General features: G+C 35.9%; 3 protein-coding genes across 3 annotated transcripts; 1 reads left to right on the top strand and 2 right to left on the bottom strand.

Moving 5' to 3' along the window:
- Positions 1-4705: 4705 nt before the first annotated feature.
- On the top strand, positions 4706-6883 carry LOC116114182 (serine/threonine-protein kinase GIN4-like). The gene is made up of 2 exons (XM_031400340.1): positions 4706-6605; positions 6710-6883. Exons 1-2 carry the CDS (start codon positions 4706-4708, stop codon positions 6862-6864), a joined length of 2055 nt encoding a protein of 684 aa, XP_031256200.1. The 3' UTR covers positions 6865-6883.
- An 80-nt stretch (positions 6884-6963) lies between these two features.
- Positions 6964-15759, bottom strand: LOC116114159 (protein SUPPRESSOR OF PHYA-105 1-like). The gene is given in 8 exon segments (XM_031400308.1): positions 6964-8385; positions 8768-8827; positions 8927-9244; positions 9881-10027; positions 11359-12211; positions 12771-12928; positions 13507-14997; positions 15518-15759. Coding segments are annotated over 7 exon segments (3168 nt in total). The 5' UTR covers positions 14944-14997; positions 15518-15759; the 3' UTR covers positions 6964-8190.
- Positions 15760-18809: 3050 nt separating this feature from the next.
- LOC116114171 (mitochondrial adenine nucleotide transporter ADNT1) lies at positions 18810-23457 on the bottom strand. The gene is made up of 8 exons (XM_031400320.1): positions 23052-23457; positions 22164-22212; positions 21921-22084; positions 21232-21269; positions 20910-21022; positions 20493-20606; positions 20042-20386; positions 18810-19236 (listed from the first exon to the last, which is right to left on the bottom strand). The coding sequence occupies exons 1-8, from the start codon at positions 23207-23209 to the stop codon at positions 19153-19155; spliced, it is 1065 nt and encodes a 354-aa protein (XP_031256180.1). The 5' UTR covers positions 23210-23457; the 3' UTR covers positions 18810-19152.
- Between the last annotated feature and the right edge of the window lie 464 nt (positions 23458-23921).

Below are 23921 nucleotides of genomic sequence, written 5' to 3'. Positions count from 1 at the left end.
ACGCTATTCCCATCTTTTTCTACACTCCAATTAATGCAGCTTGGAGGTCTTTTTATAGTGGTTTCAGTGAGAGAGAGAGCTGGACAATCTGTGTTAGAACTTCCTCTAGAAACCGATTGTAACAAAAAATTAAGTTCATTATAAAGCATTTATGTGGAACAGCGACTTCGATGCCTAAAACCAAAGCTAAACGGTCATCATCATAGTTTTCACATATCATTGCTGACCAATCAATTCTTCACCCAAGAAAAATAACAGTATGATTAAACAACTATACTTCTTGTTAGTAACTATATATAAGTCTAAAATTTTCAGGACACACTGTCACTCGTATGGCTGGTTCTGGTTGTTATTAAAATTGGTTTTCTGTTTCAAGAGTTTTCAATTTAGCAACTATATAGAGACAGTGGCGATGTCATTATAAAGTAGAGACCGTCAATTTTTGAGGAAAATGAATGATTGCATATTGACTGGTTTGTAATATTTTGTAAATATAATTGTTCAATCCGACCTATCCCCATGTGCTTGCAAGCATGGTATTTGTATATGTATGTATCTATTCATAAATCATTCATATCGGCTTTAGTTCAAATATTTTGCACTCATAACCATCATTGAATGGCTAAGTGGTTAATTATGACATTTAAATGTATTATTTAAGATATTTGAGTTTGATTCATTCGACTGCTAGTAGGGGTAACTATTGTAAGTTTACTCAATCGTTAACTTCAAAACTTCAGAAGATTAGTTGAGATTTGTATAAGCTGGTCCGGACACGTCAATCATAACTTTAATAGGTGAATGTGAAAGTATAATTATCATTATTATGAAGACAAATAAATGGAGAGCAATTTATTTCAAATTACAATCCCCAATTTGCCAAGAAAAACTTCGGCAAACTGCAAAATGAGTTCAACCTTAAAGAGACATCTTTGGATGATGATCAATGATAGGTTTCAAAGTCTTTCTCATTTTTTACATGAACAATTTAGCATCATAGATAGGTCATGCTTTTAGTTGATAACATTACAGTAATATGGGAGTTTAAACAAAATTAGCATAAGGATCATCATATATTTCTTACTCTCAAGTTTAGAATAAATTAAATAGCTATGAACTTCATCGTTTAAGTGATTTAATATATATCACTCAAGAGATAAGTTTATAGATAAGATTATATCGCTTAAGCGATAAACCTTTATCGCTTAAGCGAGTGTTTATTTAGTAAAGAGTTTTAAATTTTATGGTTATTTAATTAATTTTAAACTTGAAATGGTGTTTTAATTAATTTTCCCGAATTTTTAAACTTAGGTCATAAATTTCTCCTTCCCTATGTTTTCGAATAGGAGCACAGTAGCTAGAGTTTGTTTTCCTTCCCCTGTATCATAATTAATCACGCCACAAGTGGGGAATCAGAAATAAATCACACAATGATTTCCAACGTACAGCACCTAAACAATAACCAGATCCGCCGAAGAAGAGTAGAAAACCAATAGAGTTTATACCAGAAAACATATTTTTGAAGTAGAAAGTAAGCAAAATTTCTGCATGCATTAGATATGGCTATTAAGGCGTTCGCTACCTCACTTTAATTTGATCATCTCCTGTATTGCTATCACATTGGACGAAAATCAAGACTAAAGGTACATAAAAAACCATACCCGAAAACAGAATAAACTAGCATTAATATTCAACCTTATGATTACACATGAAGATAAGTCTAGTTAGGCCACAGGAAAGCTCCCATGGCAAACTTTCTCTTGTGTTCAACATTTCCAGTGATTGGCAAGCCATATTCTTTAAGCAAACAATCAACCCTCCACTCTGGCATGGACTCATAATCAGCTCTGGTGAATCTTGGGTAGTGCAATGGCATCTGAAAGTGGCCGCATCTCTCCCTCGAGTGCTGCCCATTTGGCCTGCCATCCATGTTTGGTGATGGCCTCACCGCTGAATCCATTCCCCCTCTACTCATCTTTTTCTGTCACTATTGAGTATTGACTCTTGGGCTAACTCTATGGTTAGCTTCAATTGTTTGGTAGCCTTTTTATAGAGGTTTTAATGAGAGAGGGAGAGAGAGAATGTGTGGAACACACTGGCCAAGCATTGTCGAGGTAATGCAATATGGCAATTTGCAACTTATTATTAACTAATAACTACTGAGAAAACAAAGCTTAATTATGAGATGATACATGCCTGTCAAGAAATTAATTGAAAATAAAGTCCTTCTCTTATTTCAATTTGTGGATAATGACCTGAAACGTAAGATAATTTCAAAGCTCATTAATGGCTTAAGATCAGTCAACAAAACAGAAACCAGTGTCAGTTGGGCAAATTAATTTCAAGATAGCTTTTTAACAAGGACAACTCAAATTTCAGAACTAAACGTATGTTGTTCCAAATTAAGGATTTATTGATACAAGTAAAGCAAAGTCAGTGGAAATGATTTATTACGTTCACCAATATGTTTTGTCCACCAATAATTGATGCACACCCATTAAAGTTTGCCACTCAAGCTACAAGATAATGAGAATCCTTCCTGTCTCTGTATTTTTTCCCTTCAAGACCATTCCAATCCGATCCTGATTCATGAATCTCCATAAGATTTTAACTGATATTGTCTCAAAACTTCTCCTACCAAACCCTCTTCATGAGTTAGGCCCACTAGAAGCTCCTTCATTATAATGATTCAGCTGCCAGAGCAAGGATCTTTCAAATGACAACGTATCTTTGAATACCTGCAAATCGTGATTTCTTTTTTGTTTTGTTTTTCAAAATTTGTTAACGGGTACATGTAACACTGTGTTTTATGATAACCAAATAGACTCGCATCCATATTCCATAGTAATTGAATTGGTATCTTGTGCTGGTGAGGGAAAGCGATGGCTAACCATCACTTTGACTGATTTAAAACCAGGTTTAAGTCTCATAACAATTGCACCAATAGCAATTTGTCAAGTGTACAGAATGCACCTATGAACCTAAGCGCTTTTATTCCTCGAGTGATTCTTGTCCACAAGTTCATTCCTTTAAATGAAGAATCAGACATTGCCAGCAGTTGCCCCAAATCAAAGGGCCTTTAATAATGTAGGTAGGATACTGTGAATTGTGGTTGTTGTTACACCATTAACACAGTTGCACTCGAAATGACTGGTTATTAGAATTTCTAAAAGAAAGTTGAGTTGATTAGTGATCAACCGTACATAATCTGAAACTTACCCCTCCATTGTTCAAAGAGCCTGATTGGTTGTAAAGAAATACAAGCTTAGAATGACTGAAAGAAATATAGACCACTTATAATGGCTTTAATTGGCCATTGTTGTCGGTGGGTGGTTAATGGCGACAATAGGCAACAGAAGCTAGAGATCTTAATAACAGGATTTTGTTGTTTCAATTTACAGTTTATTTTCCTTAAATTTTGTTTAACCCTAACCCTAACTTTTTCTCTTAATTTTATCGGCACAATCAAACTGTACGATGTCTGTGTGCTCGTCCATTGATGATTACAACTTGGCCGGTTGGCCCGCCCGTCTAGATGTTCTTTTTTTATCTTCTTTCCTTTAATTTTCTTTACATGAATAAAAAAATGAAAGCTAGAAGATGCTCAATCAATTTAATTGAATATCTTGCAAGCAAACAGAAGCCTTGAGCATGTCATGAACATTGTTAATAATTCCTTTCCTTTTTTTTCAATCCTAAAAGAAAGAGATGGGAAAAAAATGGTGAGAAGTAAAGCTACGAATCCCAAGCACCATTAAAGCATTTGCTACTTCAATTTCATTTTACAGCCAGTAAAGAGACTATTCATTTTCTAATAATTGTTGAACGACAACGATTTTCAATCATTCCAGTTAAATGCCCATGGTTCTAACGTTGTACGCTAGCACTGTGTTTTTTCTTTTATTCTTTTAACCAATTAAATGAAATTGCTTGTTAAATATAATCAATTTCTATGAATACAAAATATTTATTTTTGACAATGAAACAATCATTACAGTTATACATGACAGCTGTGTTCAAGTGCCTCAAAAGGAAAAAAGAGTATGGCTTAGGTTAACCGTCAAATGGCGCGTGCACAAGTAACGGTAAATTGAATTGGAACTTCGAAACTCGCGGGAACCCTTTTACACAACCGCGGACAATTTTAAGTTTTAACAACCAGCCAAACCACAGTTTCAACTAAAATAAGCTGGCAGGGCTTGAATACTTTTCTTCCAAAAGCTTATCCGCAATCAGACATTTTCATAACAAAATTCCCAATTCTCGAATCTCTCACCATTTGCACAGAGTCATCGTTTGGATATATTTTTTTTTTAAACAAACGAAGAATTCAATCCTCAGTCACCAATTCTTGTGCATGGTGACCGGGATTCTAGACAATTTTTAGTGGTGATAGGCTTCCCATAATCGAAACCCAGAAACATTTGGTTTCTCTGGTCCTCCTTGGTTTGGGAGGACCCCATTTTGATTTATGCCGATTCCTGAAAAACAGAAGAACTACATTGGAAACAACAAATTTTTTTTTTTTTTTTAATTCTATTTCCCATTTTGCTATTTTCTGTGGTAGGTTATAGCATTACTTATTGTGATCCATGTATCTGATATCTATCACAATGCATGATAGTGAATTATGTGAAATTTCATTCAATTGAATAGTAAAACATTACTTGAAAATTGAATTTCAGATATATAGGGTTTGTCTGGAATGGAGCAATTCGGGCAGATCGGAGAGGCGCTCGGAAGTTTAAAGGCTCTAATGGTATTTAAAGACAACATCCAAATCAATCAGAGGCAATGCTGTTTGTTGGTAGATATCTTCAGTTTTGCTTATGATTCAATAGCGGAAGAGATAAGACAGAACCTGAGATTTGAAGAGAGGCACATCAAATGGAAAGTCCTGGAACAACCCTTAAAAGAGCTTCGCAGGATATTCAGAGAAGCTGAGATCTATATTAAACAGTGCCTGGAAAGCCGGGAGTGGTGGGCTAAAGCTATCATTCTCTATCAGAACACAGACTGCATTGAGTTCTACATCCACAACTTACTTAGCTGCATTCCAATTGTAATTGAAGCAATCGAAATTGCAGCTGAAATCTCCGGATGGGATCATGATGAAATGCAAAAGAAAAGACTTGTACACTCCTACAAATACAGAAAAGAATGGAAAGACCCAAAACTATTCCAATGGAAATTTGCAAAGCAGTACATTATTACTCCAGATTTTTGTAATAGGATTGACACAGTTTGGAAAGAGGATAGGTGGATCCTTCTCAGCAAAATCCAGGAAAAGAAAATGTCAGGTACAACAAAGCAGGGGCGTCAACTTATAGATCTCCTTTTCAAAAACTTAGATGGGTCAGAGCCTCTAAGTGGGAAACTATTACCATGTAAAATCCTAGTTAAGTCCGGGGACTACCAGGTGAGGCGGCGGCTAGGTAATGGGAGCCAATACAAGGAGATCCTATGGTTGGGTGAAAGCTTTGCCTTAAGACACTTTTTTGGGGACATTGCACCCTTAGTTCCCGAGATTTCTTCGCTATTATCTCTTTCACACACAAATATCTTGCACTTCCTGTGTGGGTTTACTGATGAGGAAAAGAAAGAGTGTTTTCTGGTTATGGAACTAATGAGTAGAGACCTTCAAAGTTGCGTCAAAGAGATATGTTGCCCAAGAAGAAGAATTCCATTTTCTCTTCCTGTTGCCATTGATCTTATGCTTCAAATTGCTAGAGGAATGGAATACCTCCACTCTAAGAAAATATACCATGGTGATTTAAATCCTTCTAACATTCTTGTTAAATCGAGAGGCACCTTCACTGGCGGGTATCTGCACGCCAAAGTATCAGGATTTGGCCTATCTTCCGTTAAAAAATTCACACCGAAAAGTCCTTCAACTCAAAATGGACCCCTCCCATTCATATGGTATGCTCCAGAAGTTCTAGAACAACAAGAACAAACAGGAAGTACTGGGAGTTTGAAGTACAGAGAAAAATCCGATGTTTACAGTTTTGGAATGGTGTGCTTTGAGCTTCTGACAGGGAAAGTCCCATTTGAAGATGCCCATTTACAAGGAGACAAAATGAGCCGGAACATCAGGGCAGGAGAGAGGCCTTTGTTCCCATTCCATTCGCCAAAATATGTCACAAACTTGACAAAGAGATGCTGGCATACTGACCCAAGTCAAAGGCCCACCTTCTCTTCCATTTGTAGGATTCTTCGCTACATAAAAAGGTTCGTTGTGATGAACCCAGATTATAATAGCCAACAAGACCCACCTATGCCACTAGTCGATTACTGTGACCTCGAGTTGAGGCTTTTAAGCAGCAAATTCCTTTATTGGGATACACCTAATCCTTTACCAATAACAGAAATCCCATTTCAGATGTTTGCTTATAAAGTTGAGGAAAAAGGAAGAGTATTTGCAACTCCTAATACATCAGAATCAGGAAGTGATAAAGCTTCGATTAGTGGGGATGAAAATGCTAACACAATGGAGGAACCATATCCACCTGTAACTGAAAGGAAGTTCTTACCTTCACCTGAAGCTATGAACAAGAAACTCCCTGTGTCGAAAAAATCTTCAGAAGTGAAAGCAAATAAACCAGGTTAGCTAGCTCCAACTTTCATCATTATCGATCATCCATTTCTTTTTTTTTTTTTGGGAATGATTAGGGATAGCATAATATATCTTGTGGGTTTGGTTTCACAGGGACATCAAAGAAAGAACTACTAGTGGTGAGACCTCCACAATTGACTCCTTGTGGGCGCAGCTTAAGAATGAATTCCGAAAGTCAGCTAATGGTAATGAGTCCAACAAAGCCGCAAACACCTTCTGGCCATATGTCAGATTCGGAGCTCTCCTAGAAACTGAAATATCGTACTGCCTCAATATATGTTAAAACTTTACCCTGATTCTCAGAGATCAAGTGGACGTGCAAATGGATTATTAGCATTTTTCTAGCCAACAATACGTGGAGAGGGGGCTTTGTTGCGTCGAATTCTTGTGGTAGCCAGTTTGGTACAGCAGGAATATTTTAGCTGCACTTATGAATCTTTCAACCTGTATACTTAATTATTTCTGCTGAACAGCCATTATCTTTTCTATATCATTCAATTTTTTTCAGCTATATATTGTCAAAGAAAAGAATTCAATGCATGGAAAACAAGATCAACATGTCACGTAATGAAGTTGCTAAATAACATATTATAGGGGAACTTTGCTTTAACGACGGCGGGAAGGAATTATATTGAGCAAAAACTAACTTGATTATACAAGAAATGACAAAACTTTCATCTACATCAAGAAAATTTCCTTTAGTAAAAATATGAATTTACTCCCTTGAATATTGAAAAGATTGCACACCCTAGCCAAGAGAATGCACAGTTTTGAGGAGCAATCACAGGCCTTTCTTAAAAGTTTAAGTTCAAGAATTTACTTTCCTTTTCTGTATCAGTACACAAAAAAATCCATAATCCATTACCCAGATATTTGGCCTAGCCATAGTATGGTGTTGGCAGAGGAGATATTGAAATGGTCTACTTCAGCTGTTTTCTCCACGAAAATGTTGACCCTCACAAAGCTAAACCTGCAGTTTTGAGCTTCTAGCCCAAGCATTTACCACTGCACCAGGGAATGATCTGCATATCAGTCTGCTGACAAACTATTTTCCTGTACACGGCATGTGCTCATGCACAATTCTTGATACTGCAGCTCATCCAGTAATCCAATTTCGGTCCACCTTTATAATCAATCCATGATCAAGTTTTTGCCTAGGCAATGAACCAAAGGTAACAAGATCTTCAATCACTTGACCTCCAGTTCGTAAAATTGATGCAGCTCCATACATTTGTTTTTAAAAAGTGATGTTCCTCGTAGCCAACTTCCATTCCATTTTGATCTTAATAGAAAGGTCTCAGCATGGTTTTCAAATAGAGAAACACCTTGCAGGAGTAGCTAGCTACAAAAAGAGATTTCTGATTGTAACTGCCAGAAGGCTGAAATACTATACCAGTCTTGTGCAAGCCTATCCACGGCATTAAGTAGCAGCTGAGAGCTTAACTCCCTCGTTTAGTCTTCAACATGTATAAGCTCCCAGTTCTGACTAAGTTTTAACGCCAAGAAGATGTAAGACAACTACTTGTGAGAAGAGAGTACAGCCGAATTCTAGGTCATCTAAAGAGAAGCAGCTTTTATGACACCAATTGCAATAGTTTTATACATCCACTTGAGTTTGCTGCAACAACCATGTTTGACTTCTGTCTCCAACACACACTTGAAACAAACTGTCCATTATCATCACCACTCTCGAGTCCAGAAATAGGATCAATGGATCCAAATTTGTGAGATGTGATTGGCATTGGCAAAGATCTATAATAACTATAAACCTAAGATGCATCGCAACAGAAATTGTTAGAACCTAAGTATAAGGGTGTAATTCTGATAAAATAAGTGAAATAAAAAGAAACTTCAAATTTGTGAGAAGTGATTGGTATTGACAGATGATGGAGGAAGTCTGTCTCAATCATTTTTGTGGATTTATGAAACTTGATTACAAAGTATTTGCATTCATGTGGCAAACAAGTATTAGCTAAAGAGCAAAAATCCCATATGCAATTTGGTCTAGAGTGAGTCCAAGACTTAAAAACTAAGCCCCAGCTTCATTGCACACATATTAAATGCACAACCAAGCTGTTCCTAAAAAAAGAACTGGCTAGTATAGATAAATTTAAAAGTGATACAATCACATTGCAATACAAAAACATTTACCTCATTAGATTCTGATCCGCATGCTATGTATCCATCCAAAACAGATAAACCCACAAAATTCTGAGCAAGCAGAAAAATTAAGAATTATACAAATTTGTCCAAATAGAACTACGAACTTGCTACATTATCAAAAATTTTATCAAATCTAGGGTAACCAACCTTCTCATTTGTATGGCCACTGAAAGTTAAGCTGCAAGCACCAGTGGACAGCCCAGATGGGCTGCTTTTTCTAAGATCCCATAGCTTTAGGGTGTTATCTGTTGATGCAGAAACCAGGGTTTCTGAATCTAAAAATTTCACATAGCTAACAGCTTTCTCATGGCCAGCTAGAGTGCACCAAGGAATCCTTGTATTTCGAATATCATAGCAGTGGAGCTTATAATCAGCAGATCCAAAAACCAACAAATGAGGAGAGAAAGAAGAGAACTGAACACAGCAAACATTGGCAGGGTTCCGGATGATGCCAACAGAATTTTTCTGCACAAGCAATAGGAAGTCAATTTCTTATTTCTTTCCATAATTCGTAAATTAAACTTCCAAAGGGCAACAAAGGAACATCCAAGCAATACAAAAAATTTCAAATAAGAGAATAAGAAGTGTCTGAAGCGAGGGAAATGAAGGAGGAAGTTCCAATACCAGCCTGCATTTCACATATGGTACATAAACATAGGTTTGATATACGGTCAATAGTTGCTAAATTTGCAGTCATAATTAAAGAAACTGACAAGGATATGCAAAGTCCCAATAAAAGAAATTGACAATCTGATCAATCAATATCAAAAGAGACCAGCCAGGAGATGTGGAGATTTTTAATGGTAAGTTACAGCATCCATAAATGGATGAAAAGATAGGAAAACTCATATGTTGCTACATAATACATACTCTTAGCGTGAAAAGATTTATTCTTATGTTTAGGTCACTTTCATAATTTGTTTTTTTTCACCTTTTTCTCATTAAGCCTTAAGAATATAAACCCCCAGAGAAAAGTAGAGAGAGAGAGAGAGAGAACAAAAGGAGATAATTAGAATTCTAACATTTGTTACTCTAAAATGTTAAAAAAACAGTATCTTGGAATTTTAGGCTACAAATTAGAAGATACAAGGGATAGCATGCCTCATTAATGCTCCACAGTTTCACAGAACAGTCATCACTTCCACTAGCAAAACTTGTAGGGGCAACTTGAGAAAAGTCGACAGACCAAGCCCTCTTCTGGTGCTCTGCATATTGAGAGAATCCTTGACCAGTGCTCGCATCCCACATCTGGAATACACCCATGCATATACTATTTAAGTACAATAGTGAACAACATGAACCAAAAAAAGGAAATAATAATTTAATTGGTCTTCTATAAACATTGACTTAAAGGCCCAAAAGAAAAAAAGAAAAAAAGAAAAAAAACAATAACTTAATGAAATCTACAATAGTAGCAATCATAAAAATCTTGAAGTAAAAATTCACTAAAAAAAAAATTTAGGCTACTACACATACTTGAAAACAAATTCAAAAATGTACATCTCTCTACTCTAATATAGAACTTCCGGGCTTCGCAACTCAGANAAGCCCTCTTCTGGTGCTCTGCATATTGAGAGAATCCTTGACCAGTGCTCGCATCCCACATCTGGAATACACCCATGCATATACTATTTAAGTACAATAGTGAACAACATGAACCAAAAAAAGGAAATAATAATTTAATTGGTCTTCTATAAACATTGACTTAAAGGCCCAAAAGAAAAAAAGAAAAAAAGAAAAAAAACAATAACTTAATGAAATCTACAATAGTAGCAATCATAAAAATCTTGAAGTAAAAATTCACTAAAAAAAAAATTTAGGCTACTACACATACTTGAAAACAAATTCAAAAATGTACATCTCTCTACTCTAATATAGAACTTCCGGGCTTCGCAACTCAGACCACCTGCTCAGCATATTAAGTTGTGCTCAGCAAGTAATTGGTACAGCCTCAATTCCAAGTCCAACCATATATTTTAATTAGTTACCTTCCAAGAGTAATCCCCCAAGCACAGGTGCTCAGACATCAGGACACTACTCACTAACTTTTCTTCATTTTCAATAGTATAGCTTTCGATTTATATGAAATAAAGAAAAATTATGCAAAAGAATTTAAACCGGTTGTTACTATTTCCTGTAGCCACAGGTTGGGTTTCAAACAAACCTGATCCATTAAAAATTCTTTATTTACTTCATGCTCGTGATCTGATTATACGAATCCTCCTAGCGTACATTTTTCAGTCATTACCATACTTGAAACACTAACAATGATTAGTTCCTTGAAGATCAACATAGAAATATTCTGGTAAGCATGACAGTCAACTATTAATGATAAAAACACTTGCAAAACAATTATTTTTCATGCTTTGAACATAGAAACCATAGAATAAATTCAAGAAACCAGTAAAATACATCAATAACAAATGTGGATTTCAGTAAGAAGATATTACTACTTTAGAACAACTGCTGCAGCTGGCAAGACAAACCCACCTAATGATGGATTTTTTAACATACACAAAATAAAATACAACATGATAGTGGATTATATGTGCAACTTTTAGTAGCCAGTGAACACACACCTGAACTACACCATCATAATCAGTTGAAGCCAAATAGTTCTTAATGTAATTGTTCCAGCAAACACAGCTAAGCTTAGATCTGTTTGACAGCTCAACAGCAGGATAATGGATATCAGTAGAACCACTCAGAAGTGAATTAAACTCAAAAATCTTGATTCTTTTTGATACCCCAGCCACAGCAATGTACTCCTCATCACGGTCAAAACTTAAAGAACAAATCACATTAGCAGAATTCAGAAGATCTCAATTTCTTAATGTCCCACACACTTCAAAATTGCTATAGCGGGTGAACTTGCACAAACCTTCAAAAAATGCTCCAAGACGATCATCAGATTTCTGAGCCATGTTTGACTCATTCCCATTTTGCAACTCAGACCACCTGTCTCTACTCTTAAGCAAGTCTTTATCAGAATGCCCAGCAGTAGCGGCAGTTGCTGTAAGTCGAATTTGGGATCTCATAGAGAAATAGGCATCCTCAAGCTGACTGATATTTCTCATCAACCTCGCCTCATTCCTACTTGAAACAGAAAATGGCTGAGAAACTGCAGCAGAAGTTATAGGATCTTCAAAACAAAAGCCCTGTTTTGTGGCATTAAAACATTTCTTGTGTGTCTGAGGAAACACAGAGGATATCTTTTGCAAGTGCTTTCCCTCAACCTCTTTAATATCTTCTTCCAAACACCCTATATCATCAACTAATTTGAAAGCGTGCTTCTGCTTTTGTTCTTTCAATGAAACTAGAAAATTAAGCAACAGCTCTGATTCAGCTTCATCATCATCAGCAGATATTAACATATCATCACAGGAATGCAACTCTTGTAATATGCATATTAAGTCAGACTGCAGAATTTCCCTGTTGCAAACCAGGAAACATGTTATGGAATGTATCACAAATAAACATATTTCACAAATAAATACAAATAGGATCTACCTACAAATCGTGCTGCAATGCAACATGTTGGAACCCACAAATTAGAAAAATGAAGCACATATGATTATACTTGTTATATGATAGAAATTTTAATTATAATATGGCAAGCCAGCTCATATCAGAATCTACTGGTATATGGATTCGCACGCGAATATATATGTCCTCATCTATGAATAACCCATTCATCTAGCTACAACGACAAAATCTCGCAAACTTTATACCCTTTTCCAACCATGTTTTGCTTTCATTTTTTAATCATGCTTGAAGATTTCTTGCTGGGACCTGAAACTAAAGTCCATGCAATGAAAGTGTTTCCATAGCCTACACAAATCATTACATACTTCCAAATAGACACCGTATATGCTAATCTTCTAGTAAAGATACAAGCATTGAGATTGAACTTTGATTAATAGCTATGATATTAATAAAAGTGTATATACTACATATTTAAAAGATATATAAATTGTTTGATACAGTATACCTAGTTGTTGGACGAGATAAAGGTTCAGGATGAAGAAGCCAAAGACAAAAGCCAGCTTCCTTTGGATTTTCTGAAAGAAAATTTGGTGGGAGAATCCGATGGCGCAAATTCAACATCGAAACAGAATGCACCTCCGCTGATTCAAAATAGCACAGCAACTGACAGAAATGGTTCAAGTTAGTTTGAAAGGTAGGTTTTTCATACTAATATCATGGAGTATAAGAAGTAAAAGAATAACAGAGAAAAATAGTAAAGAACTAAATAATCTAAATGTGAACTGAGTGAAGTGAAAGTCGTTGATGCCCATTCAGTGGTAGTAGAAAAACCTTTTTCAGATGCATGTTGAGAAAAGTAGATTGGATTATTCAAATTGGAACGTAAAGAACAAAACGATTTGTGTATCTGAACAAGATAGATTGGATAAAACTCTACAACAAGAACATGAAAATAGAAAATACATGTTAAAAGATCTCGCATGTGACTGACTAAAACCAATTTCAAGTTCATTCTGGTTTTCCAAATTTAATTATCCAACTAATTGGGAATTGAGGCCTAGATGACTTGAGAAATATTGTGGTTTTCATCTTTCATACTCTGCAAAGCGAGCATAGACACATATGACATTGATTTAAACCAAGTAAAAAAGAACAGATAACATATCAAGAAACGAGACCCATAGGATAAATCTCAAAATAAAAATATTTTAATAAACAATTCAACAAATATGTCCCCTCACCTCAAAAAGAAGAACCCCAAGGCCATAGATATTAGACAAAAACGTACAACCTGCATCATTGAGCTCCTCTGGACTAATATACCACTTCTCTTCCAGCTGAGCAATTGCAACAAAAGACTGCTGATCCTTTGTAGACAACATACTCGAGCAGGTGAGTGCATTTTGAGAATTGGGTTCAACATATTCAGAAATCTGAGGATCATTTACATGAAAATCGGTCTCATTCCATTTCTTAGTCCTAGAACTACTACTGGAGAAGAAATGGACCTGGTGTGTAACAGATTTTATGTCATCACTGAGCTTTTGCTGCTTCACAGCTAAATTACAGTGCACTTGCATGTCTTGTTCCAGTGACCGCTTCTTTCCCAAATCCTGATTCACAACAAAATTCGGTTCTCTCTTGGCAGATGAACCAGTGTATATAACCCTATTTGATGGACTTAAATAGAAATAGGATGGCCGTAAGTCTTGCAAGGCAATGCCTTGAGAGTGAGCAGAATCCACCAACTCCACAATCTGCCTAAATATATGCAGACTTTCAACCTTCTCTCCTTTCCGACTCCTTGATTTAAGCCATTCTCTCAAGCAAATGCCAGCGTGTAAAGATTCAGGACCAAGCCTATTAACCCCATGGGAAGAAATCATGTCATAATTGGCACAAGATTTAAACAATGAATCAGAAACAACCTTAGAAGATAGACAACCAAGTTTTTCATCATTCTGCCTCACAACTGCACTGCCAAGGTCTCTTCGAGTGTCAGGGTTTCTGCTAATAACCCCTTTTCCCTTCAAAGTTTTCTTTATAAATAACTGTGAAAAGCCAGGTGTATTCGTAGATGACGGTTTCAATTGAGTATTCCCAAATGGTGGCGTATTGCTCGAGACGATCATATTGTCCCTTGCCCTTAAATATGGAGAAACTTCCTCTGGCGCTTTATTAATTTGCTTTCTTGACAAATAATTAGGACTTTGTACATCAGAAGACATCTTCCTAAACTGCTCTCTGACGCTCAACATTACTCGATCTTTCTCTTGGGACATAGAGTCTCTATGCAAACCCTTGTATCCAGACCCACTTGCTAAAAGATGTAGTTGTTGCCACTGGCCCTGCCTTGAACTGTTTGGGCTACTAACTATATCTGAATTACCTGTCCTGTAATTTCCCACTGTCAACTCTTCAACCACTGCAAGCCTGTCATTCATAGAACAAGGGCTACTGCAAGGGGGTTCAGATGCAGCCAAAGAAGCCTCTATAGTATTGGTAAAATTATGGATTGAGCTCTCTGGCCAACCTTCCCTCGCAGATGCACCAATAATTATTGGTGACTCTAACATATTATGACCATCTAATTTTAAGGAAAGATTGCGTTCTATTCTTTTAAGTTGAGCATTCCCACTTATATCATTTGCAGACACGTCCTCCCCAACTTGGTCCATGTCATCCAAACAAGCCACATTCAACCAACTGGTTTAATTTGCAGCACAGATGGTCTGCCAGTCGAAAATACAAAGAATTAATGATAGACACAAAAATTAAATCAAAAGTATACCAAAAACCAATCATCTATCATATTTGCCGCATGCTCATGGGAATTATGTATATATTCATATAACAGTAGGAGCATAGTTTTGGTAACATCCCCACGTAGAAGATGAAAAAGAAATGACAATTAAATGATGCCAAAATAAAGATCACTTAAAGGTTCTTTATTTAAGAGCGCTGAGTTCAGTTTAAAAATAAAAAATAAAGCAGAATAACAAGCTAAAGATCACATGCTCAACAAGCGGTGAACTGAAATCAATTGAAATGTAACGATAGTATATGAATCTATAAGCAACTGAAAAACAGGATTAAAGCTCACATTAACCAAGAAAACACATAGACACACAACCACGAGTAAAGAAAAGGTAATTTATGCTAAAACTCTTGCAATGATCAAACTACAAAAGAGTAAGTCACTAAATAAGCAGGAGTAATAATATTCATGAAATTGAAAATCAAAATGATTACCATGGAATGAAATTACAGAGAGTGAAAATGTGCCAACAAGACCAATTATGATTGGAGAAAACAATTTAAAGCGGAAAAAAAGGAGAGGCCACAGAATTGCCAGAAAAGGAAAAAAATATCCTCTCCATATTCCAGAGCCACCAAACAGTATCAATATATGTTAACAACAAAAAGCGTCTTATCGAGTATCTTTCAGATATTTTTAATTCGAAACTTTACGCTCTTTATCTGACCAATAAAATTTTTAATTCGAAACTTTACGCTCTTTATCTGACCAATAAAATTTTTAATTCACTTCTTTAATATTATTATCCATACACCATTGGTGTAGAATTGAGATTGCATTTTTTAGCTCAGCCTCAGACCCTTCACCACCACCAGATCTGTTTCGAAAAAATACAAAACATATTTCAAGATTTTTTTTTTTTTAATTCAAACGACACTGATTTTCTCTTTATTTACCGAACATGCCACTCAGTGATCACAGTTTCCATAAAGGAAGAGGCAGCGTCGGGTGATTGCACCGTTNTTTAGCTCAGCCTCAGACCCTTCACCACCACCAGATCTGTTTCGAAAAAATAAAAAATAAAAGCAGCCAAAACATATTTCAAGATTTTTTTTTAATTCAAACGACATTGATTTTCTCTTTATTTACCGAACATGCCACTCACTGATCACAGTTTCCATAAAGGAAAAGGCAGCGTCGGGTGATTGCACCGTTAAATGAAAATTATGTAGCAAATTAAAATGACAGGGACAGCCAATACCCAGTTTTTTATCAACGACAAAAGGACGTGCCACGTGGTGATCATGCAAGGGATACGATTGAGAAGTGATTCTAAGGCGATAGGAGATGTGGATGGGAATGGAATGATAAAGCTAGACAAATGGGACCCTACATCGTACGTATTTGGGACACGATTACCCGCTCTATGTAATTCCTTTTTCTGATAGTAGGTGACTACAAATCTTATCCGTTTGATCTGATGAAATTATTGGTGGACAGGGTCGCACGTGACAATACCTCATCCAATTGAAAGAGAGATGTATTCGGTGATCTTATGCATACAGGTGTGAGGTGTTTTTGTAATATGCTCAACAGGACACGAGTGGGATGTAGTATCTGAAAATTTTGAGTTATTTGAAAATGAGGATGACATAATACCCAGTGGGCAAGTGGCAGAGGGTTCAAGAAGGTTGAGTGACCTTAAATGAGACACGTAAGCAAATCGTTGATTACTATTATTTATGCCCATATTATATTTACACTATTTTTTACGTAATGATTATTTTATTAATAATCATTTTATTATATTATTAAAAATTTTAAATAATTAAAATTACATATAATCACATCATAATATAATGAAAATAGTATAAAAGATGGTGTAGAGGTAACATTACTATAACAAATATTCAAATATACCATAAATAAAAAATAACAATATGCATTTCTTTTGTGAAATTTAGAATAAAAAATAGGCCAATTGTTGATCCAACCGTACTCATTGAGAAACCCAAAGCTTGAGGCTGCTGCCTCCTAGTTGGAGTCTGCCATAGTCCATGAATAAAAGGGCTAGAGAAGAGTCCAGTCAAATGGAAAATGCCCACCCAATTATTGACATTGAAAACAGACAAGCAGCAAAACTAAATTTAAGGGAAGCCTCAATTTACCACCAAAACCGCTGTTTAAATTGATGGTACGATATGGGCTTTCACCAAAGAAGGTTGTGATTGGCATTTAAGTCTGTCCACTTTCTCCATAAGTCTTACAGCCAACATTGACTCTACCCATTTTCACCCACTCTTTACTTGCTACCCACGGACTAACATTATTCATTCTTAGCTACCTGTTCAAACCAAAAAATCTATATGTAATTATGTATAAAGAAATTTATCAAACAACATGAAACCGCTTGCATGCCAAGGTTTTAAATCCGTCAACTTAGCTAGCTGTATTTTGTCAGGTATATTTCCAGTCACTTCAGCTAGCCTAATGAATGACTTCGTACGACTGACTTCAATACAGAGTTGAAGAAGGAAAAGATTTGATGAATTGTAATTTAGTTTTTCTTCAGTTTATCAGAATACAGTATGGCAAATCCAAAAATAACGGAACACGTACAAGAATCGAGGCGTGAAGTAATTTGGAAGAGAATGGGTTACACAACGATCATTCACTGCAACCTGACGCATCTGCTCTACTTGAATTAAACCTCATTATGATGGTTCTTTCATTATCCTCTGCATCCGACGATGATCGCTTAAATTTTGTTGAGGAAAGGAAAAATATAGTTAAAGATAATGAAGCGAGATTACACACTAAAAGAAAGGACACAAATGAAGTCAAATTTGTAAGACGAGCACCACCCAGGTTTCAGGCTATCAGGGATTTGCGGTAATATTTTCTAAAAATCATCTTTCTCACATCCATTTTACTACATATTCTATTGTGTTAAATGAAAGGTGCTAAAAGGAAGAATATATAGAGGAATTTTTTAGATTTATAAGGCATAGTTTTTATTGCGTCCAGGCATTGCAAACAGAATGTAGAGAAGCAGCGTGGCAGCAGAGTCGATGCATGGCAAAGAAACACAAATCTTCTGATAAAATTATTTATACACATATATACCCCAGGCTCACTGACGACATAATATATATAGTGTATGGGGTCCTTGGGATGATTATTCGTTCTTTGTAAATAAGGAAAATAAACCATCATTCCTTTGGCTATTCCATCATCATACTTGTATATTTATGATTTTTTTTTTTTTTTTTTTTGATCAAAATTTCTCTGTTCTCATCCATTTCCCAAAAGTAAACCGTTCTAACAATTTATAACTGATGTAAACGAATATTTTGCAGAGATAAAAGAACAAGGACCTTAGAAACCAATAGGCGCTTCCCCAAAACAGGCTCATACCATGTGTTAAGTAGAGGTCTACCGAGCTTTTTATAAAAGAAATCAAAACAAAATTAAAACTTAATATGGGAAACGAAAACCAATAGCTTAAGAGTTCAGCTTACATAAAACCAGGTTTATCAATAAGAGTAACAATCAGATTAGAGATTATCAATAAACGGCAAGCAATCCCACACATCAGACCTGCCGTAACAAGGCGCAAAATTATCCCAAAACCAAATGCAATTGGTCAACTCATTTCAGACTGGAAACGGTTCATACTCGATAGATAAAAGGGATGCTAAATATTGAGTTGAATCAAGCATCAATCGTTTTATCTCCACAAGTTCTTCGTGTCAATTTGATGTTACTACTAGCATTCATGTTCAATTATTTAAATGAAGAGAGAGATCACTTAAAAGAATCAATAAAGGGTCACAGAACATTGACCTCTGAATTGTTATTGAGAGGTAGGCAAATGCATTTCTCGCATGTTCCTTCACCATGACTTTATTGACACAGCATATAAATGGGAAGCTGAGAGGTACATAATGTTCATAGGAAAATATAGATAGGAAATAAAGGCAATTTATAAACACGGGCTCCAACGTTTATCTAAACTCATTCTTAGTGACAACAGCAAGAAATTATCCCTCTACTTTACCTTCTCTATATCCCCTTGCCTACAAAAATAGCACACTTGTTGAACAAATATCACAGAATAGCACATGCTTCAGTCTGATATTCTTATCTCGACTCCTAAAACATCCTTCACCACCTCATACGTCACAAATGCAATGGCTATCGATGGAACAACCTGAACAAGAAAATATAGCACCAACATTAAACCATGTCTATCAAGTCAAAATTTTACAACAACAAAACATCCAGTTCCGCACAAGAAAATATGAAAGACCTACTATCTTAATATATTATTGATTCACCAACCAGCTCTGTTTCTCAGAAGAAATTTAATAAATTCTAATACAAATCACAATAAGTCCACCAAGAAACAGTTGTAGGGAAGGTGTATATGCTGGTTTATGATAATACTGTCACAAGCTCATTAGGCAGACAAATATTTTGTAAGTCAAGATAACAAACTTACAACTTCAGTCAATGCATGAGTAATTAACCATGACTCTTTCCAATCTGAAAGTGTAACACAAAAAGCACATACGAAGCAGTTATCCTGCTACGCGCACAAATCTAGATGCACTTTATACGTTAGATTACACAAGTCACAATTGAAATGTTGGGAAGTTGCAATATTGATTCAAATGGCAATCACTTTCAAAATTTTACTTAGTGAAGGAGAACAAAGTGACAGTTAGACATCAAAAAACCACCCAACCAACCCAATTTTTCACGCAGAATACATAATAGACCATGATACTTAACCTGCCAGTAGAAAAGTTCAAGGAACACAAGCATTTTAAATTAGGGTGGGGATTTTTAAGCACAGAATCTAAGATTTATCTATCCTTACGTCCACTTAAAAAATGCCATTATAGAAATAACAATCAATGTCGTCTAGCCATTCTGACTAATGCAACTCTTTCTTTAATGTGGTAAACTAGCCTGATTTCAAAATGGAAAAGAAGTGATGATATCAGACTGACCTTCACAGAATTTGGAACCAAACCCTTGTATAATGCACCAAACCCCTCGTGCCGAACAGTTTTCCGGAATGCATCAATCATGCCATTATATTCTATAGTGGCCTTGCTCTTCCCATCACCAGTGACAACTGAGGAAGCTTCCTTCCATCCTACCATCTGCATTCTTCGACGAATGACATCAAGAGGGTAAGCGACTGTTTGGCCAACAGTTCCAGCGACAGCCCCACACGCAAGTCTTGTCGTTACACTCAACTCAGAATCTTCAACTAGTCCAAAAGGCCTAGCTTTAATTAACCAATCCTTCAGAGATTCATACACAGCAAAGTTGAGACCCACATATGGAATCTGCAAACATGAGTTATAGTATAAGATCCACGTATAACTAAGAAAGGAAAAGCCTTGAAGACTTCCCAACTCCAATTAAAAAAAAACTAGGAAGAATAATACTTACAACTCCAATTACAGAAGGAAGCCAGCCCTTGTACAAAGCCCGTGGACCTTCTTCGCGTAGCACAGTTGACAGAGCATGGAACATTCCCCTGTATTGATAAGGAGACTTATCTGTCTGGAAACATAATACAAATGGGAGAAAAAAGAAAAAGAATGAATCATAAAAACCTTTAAGATGCACGTAAGTATAAAAGGGACAGCTTCTAATAATCACATAAAAGTAAACTCAATTCTTTTTATATAAAAAGAAGCTAATAAGTTCTTCTAAATAGAAAAGATTCACAGCAAAAAGCAGGAATAAAAAAAAATATCCTTCTTCATTGGAGAATTCAAAGGAGATTAAACCAAAAAATAAGTATCTCAGAAAACTTTATTGGAGAACAATTTGCAATTTAAACAAATGGTTTAAAGACGGTACCTGTACAGTTAATCTTCCTCGTACCATATCCATGGGATAAGTAGCAGACATGGCAATTATTCCAGCACATGCTCCAGCTCCAAGGCGTAACAGAGGAGTGAGTTGAGCATCTTCTGCAAAAATTAAAAAGGAAAAGGAACTTAAATAAGCTTCATATCCCTACAAGTCCTATTTGTGTGTAAACATGAAGAAATGCTTAGTATTTTGCAAAATATATCCCATGGTAATAATCAAGTTATGATGTTCAGTCTCATAAAGTCTTGCAATGCACAAAGGAGTACTCGTCAATGAAAAAGAAAATGAAAACAAAAGTTGGCATTACCATTCCCAGTATGCTGTTGATACAATTGCAGTATTCCCCTGTTTAAAATAGAGAGGACCAATCAGCAAAAGGAAAGACTAATCAAATAAATAGTCATAGACAACCTTTTTGAAAACTTTATCAATCTAAATATAGAATAAGAATAAATGTAGTAAGAGACTTGAAGGACAAACATTGCCCTCCCTCAAACTATGTGATAGGCTGCATACTAAAATGCTTATAACAGGTATTAGACATCTTTTCCTCAGCAAAGCTGAATATAAGAAAAAGAGATTATAATGCTTAATTATGTAGTTGAAAGTGATTTGGACCTCATTTTAAAATTACTATTGTCATCTAGATTTGTCGAAGTTACAGTTCACTAAAGAGTGTATACATCAGCTGGAATCATCAAATAATGTATTCCCTGCCTCTGATGGATGAATGCAAGCTTAGCACTGTAAAGAGGCTACAAGCATGTTACCTTAACATACATAACTAAATACAACTTATAATTCTTCTGCCTTCTTCTTTTTTTACTTACTTTTGCTAGGACATAACTATACACAACTTAAACCTGATATTTGATCAACAAAGAGATAACCAAAATTGTAGTTCAGTGAATTACACCATATTCACCCTTCAGAGACATTCTGACAAGAAACTGGAATCAAACGAACAAATGCAGCAAGAATTATAAAGAATCGTACTTAGAAGCTTGCTCGTAGCTGAAGAACTTGACAGCTGAGTTTGGAACAATACGAGCACAATTAGTACCATTGCCTTTGAACAGTCCACGAAATCCCTCAGTTCTCCATATATATTTCAACCCTTGAACTGTTCCATTGTATTTTATGCTATGGGGATTCTGAACCTGCATCATAATATGCATTCAACATGAGTGTGTTAAAGAGTGCAATAATACACATCCAGTGCAAATTGAGGTAACTAACCTGTAGTAATATTTTCAATCGTTCCAATGGTGCAACAGCAGTGCGAGATCTGCATTAACATGCAAAGACTCAGTTCGGTCAAGATACAACATGGTAATACTATAGCAACAAGAAACGATAAAAGATGCATAACCTAATCATGCTTTTGCATTCTGCTTTTGAGGAGATGAAGCCTATATTTTATTTGCATGAGTAAACCACCATACGGATCAGCAACTGTAATTCTAATGAGTAGAGGAGCATAGCTTTGTTGCGAGAGAGCTTAATGCTGCTCTCTTGATCAAAGTGCAATACTGTACACTACGCTAATATGAAGTTTAGATTGTCCACCTTAACTAAAGAGATGGCAGTAAGTTAGAAGACTGAAAATTTGTGAAACAAGGGAATTTTTCTTATTTGAGGAAGCAAGTAAATGCTGATCTAAATGAAAATAATTTTAAGATAAACTTTGTGTAATACCTAGTTTAATCAATTATATCTCTGGGGTTGTACAAAAATTATTGGGATCAAATTCGTGGGATTGAGCAGGAAATTCTTAAACTACTCACTGCTAAAGAATGAAAATTTTCACATGATATTTCAGAAGAACAATTAAAACAAAATACATAGTATAATAAGTTCAGGAAACGATATGATAAACCTTGAAATTGAAACTTCTTAAACAAATAAACAGAGAATCAATAAAGTCATAAAGTACTCGGAAGAACATTCCAAAATAACTTTGTCCAAGAAAATAACAGAGCGGCAATGAAGTCAACACTCACGCAAATTACAACATTAAAGAATTCACAAGATTATACGTTTTCATTTAATTTTCACCAGATTAAAATTTCCATTCAAAACTACGAAAGAAAAACCATTAAACTCGCAAGAAAGAAAAGAACTCACACTCCGCCAGCGACTCCTCCAGCGACAAGAGATTTGCAGATACTTAGAATCGCATAGCTTGGAGTTTTAACGCCTTCTCTTGCAAGCTTCGCCTCCTCCGCCAGATTGACAATCGTCGACACCGCCGATTCGCTGGTCTTTACATCCTCAGAAGCCATTACAAAAACCAAACCCTAGGTAGCGAGCAGTTGTGTTCTCTGAGGGAAAGATCTCAGACTTTGAGACGATTGGTCAGGTCGGATCTCCAACGATTATTAGGCAGCAATACTTGTCATTTCTCTCTGTTTGCGAGTGGGAGTGAGTGGTGTTGGTGACGGCTTTTGAGAAGTGAGAGTGAAGATTCAACTGTGAGCTCTGTGTACGTGTATGTGCGTATGAAGCCGACGGCGTTACATCATGAGTATGTCTTCGTGTGCATATATATAGCAAATTATCTGAGTACCTACCCTACTCGGGAGTGTAGATACAAACTCGCACTCGCTGTGTTTGTCATAAACGTGGAGCGTGAGAAGTGTTTTTAGTGGTATTGAGAACATCGAGACTTGAGAGTGAGAGTAGGTAGGGTTCATCTAACTTCGGATCTATCACAGGCGCGTGATTTAATCAATTACGTGAAATTATCAAATAAGACAGTTTATTAGTCAATTTATTATAACAGAAAATTTTAAAGCCATAAAATTATCGTGTTATTAACATTCACGATTATCTACATTTTACCAAATATATACAATTACGTTTAGATTGATGACCACCTAACACTATTTAATTTGGAGGATTTGCTTAATACTGTATTAATAAACTTTAATACGCAATAAGTTTCAAGTTAGAATGTATAATTCACACTTGTCCTTCAGTGGTGTTGGAAGCGTA

This window comes from Pistacia vera, unplaced genomic scaffold (genome assembly GCF_008641045.1).
Source record: "Pistacia vera cultivar Batoury unplaced genomic scaffold, PisVer_v2 Contig701, whole genome shotgun sequence".
Taxonomy (NCBI): Eukaryota; Viridiplantae; Streptophyta; class Magnoliopsida; order Sapindales; family Anacardiaceae; genus Pistacia; species Pistacia vera.
The sequence above is the reverse complement of the archived record's forward strand: the minus strand, read 5'-3'. Positions and strand labels throughout refer to the sequence as shown.

Excerpts from the sequence above, each read along its gene's own strand:
- LOC116114182 (XM_031400340.1), top strand. The coding sequence starts at position 4,706 with ATGGAGCAATTCGGGCAGATCGGAGAGGCGCTCGGAAGTTTAAAGGCT. Across the intron at positions 6,606-6,709 it reads AGTGAAAGCAAATAAACCAG|GGACATCAAAGAAAGAACTA; the intron begins GTTAGCTAGCTC and ends TTGGTTTCACAG.
- LOC116114171 (XM_031400320.1), bottom strand. The coding sequence starts at position 23,209 with ATGGCTTCTGAGGATGTAAAGACCAGCGAATCGGCGGTGTCGACGATT. Across the intron at positions 21,270-21,920 it reads AGCTACGAGCAAGCTTCTAA|GGGAATACTGCAATTGTATC; the intron begins GTACGATTCTTT and ends TATTTTAAACAG. Across the intron at positions 19,237-20,041 it reads TGGTTCCAAATTCTGTGAAG|GTTGTTCCATCGATAGCCAT; the intron begins GTCAGTCTGATA and ends TTTCTTGTTCAG.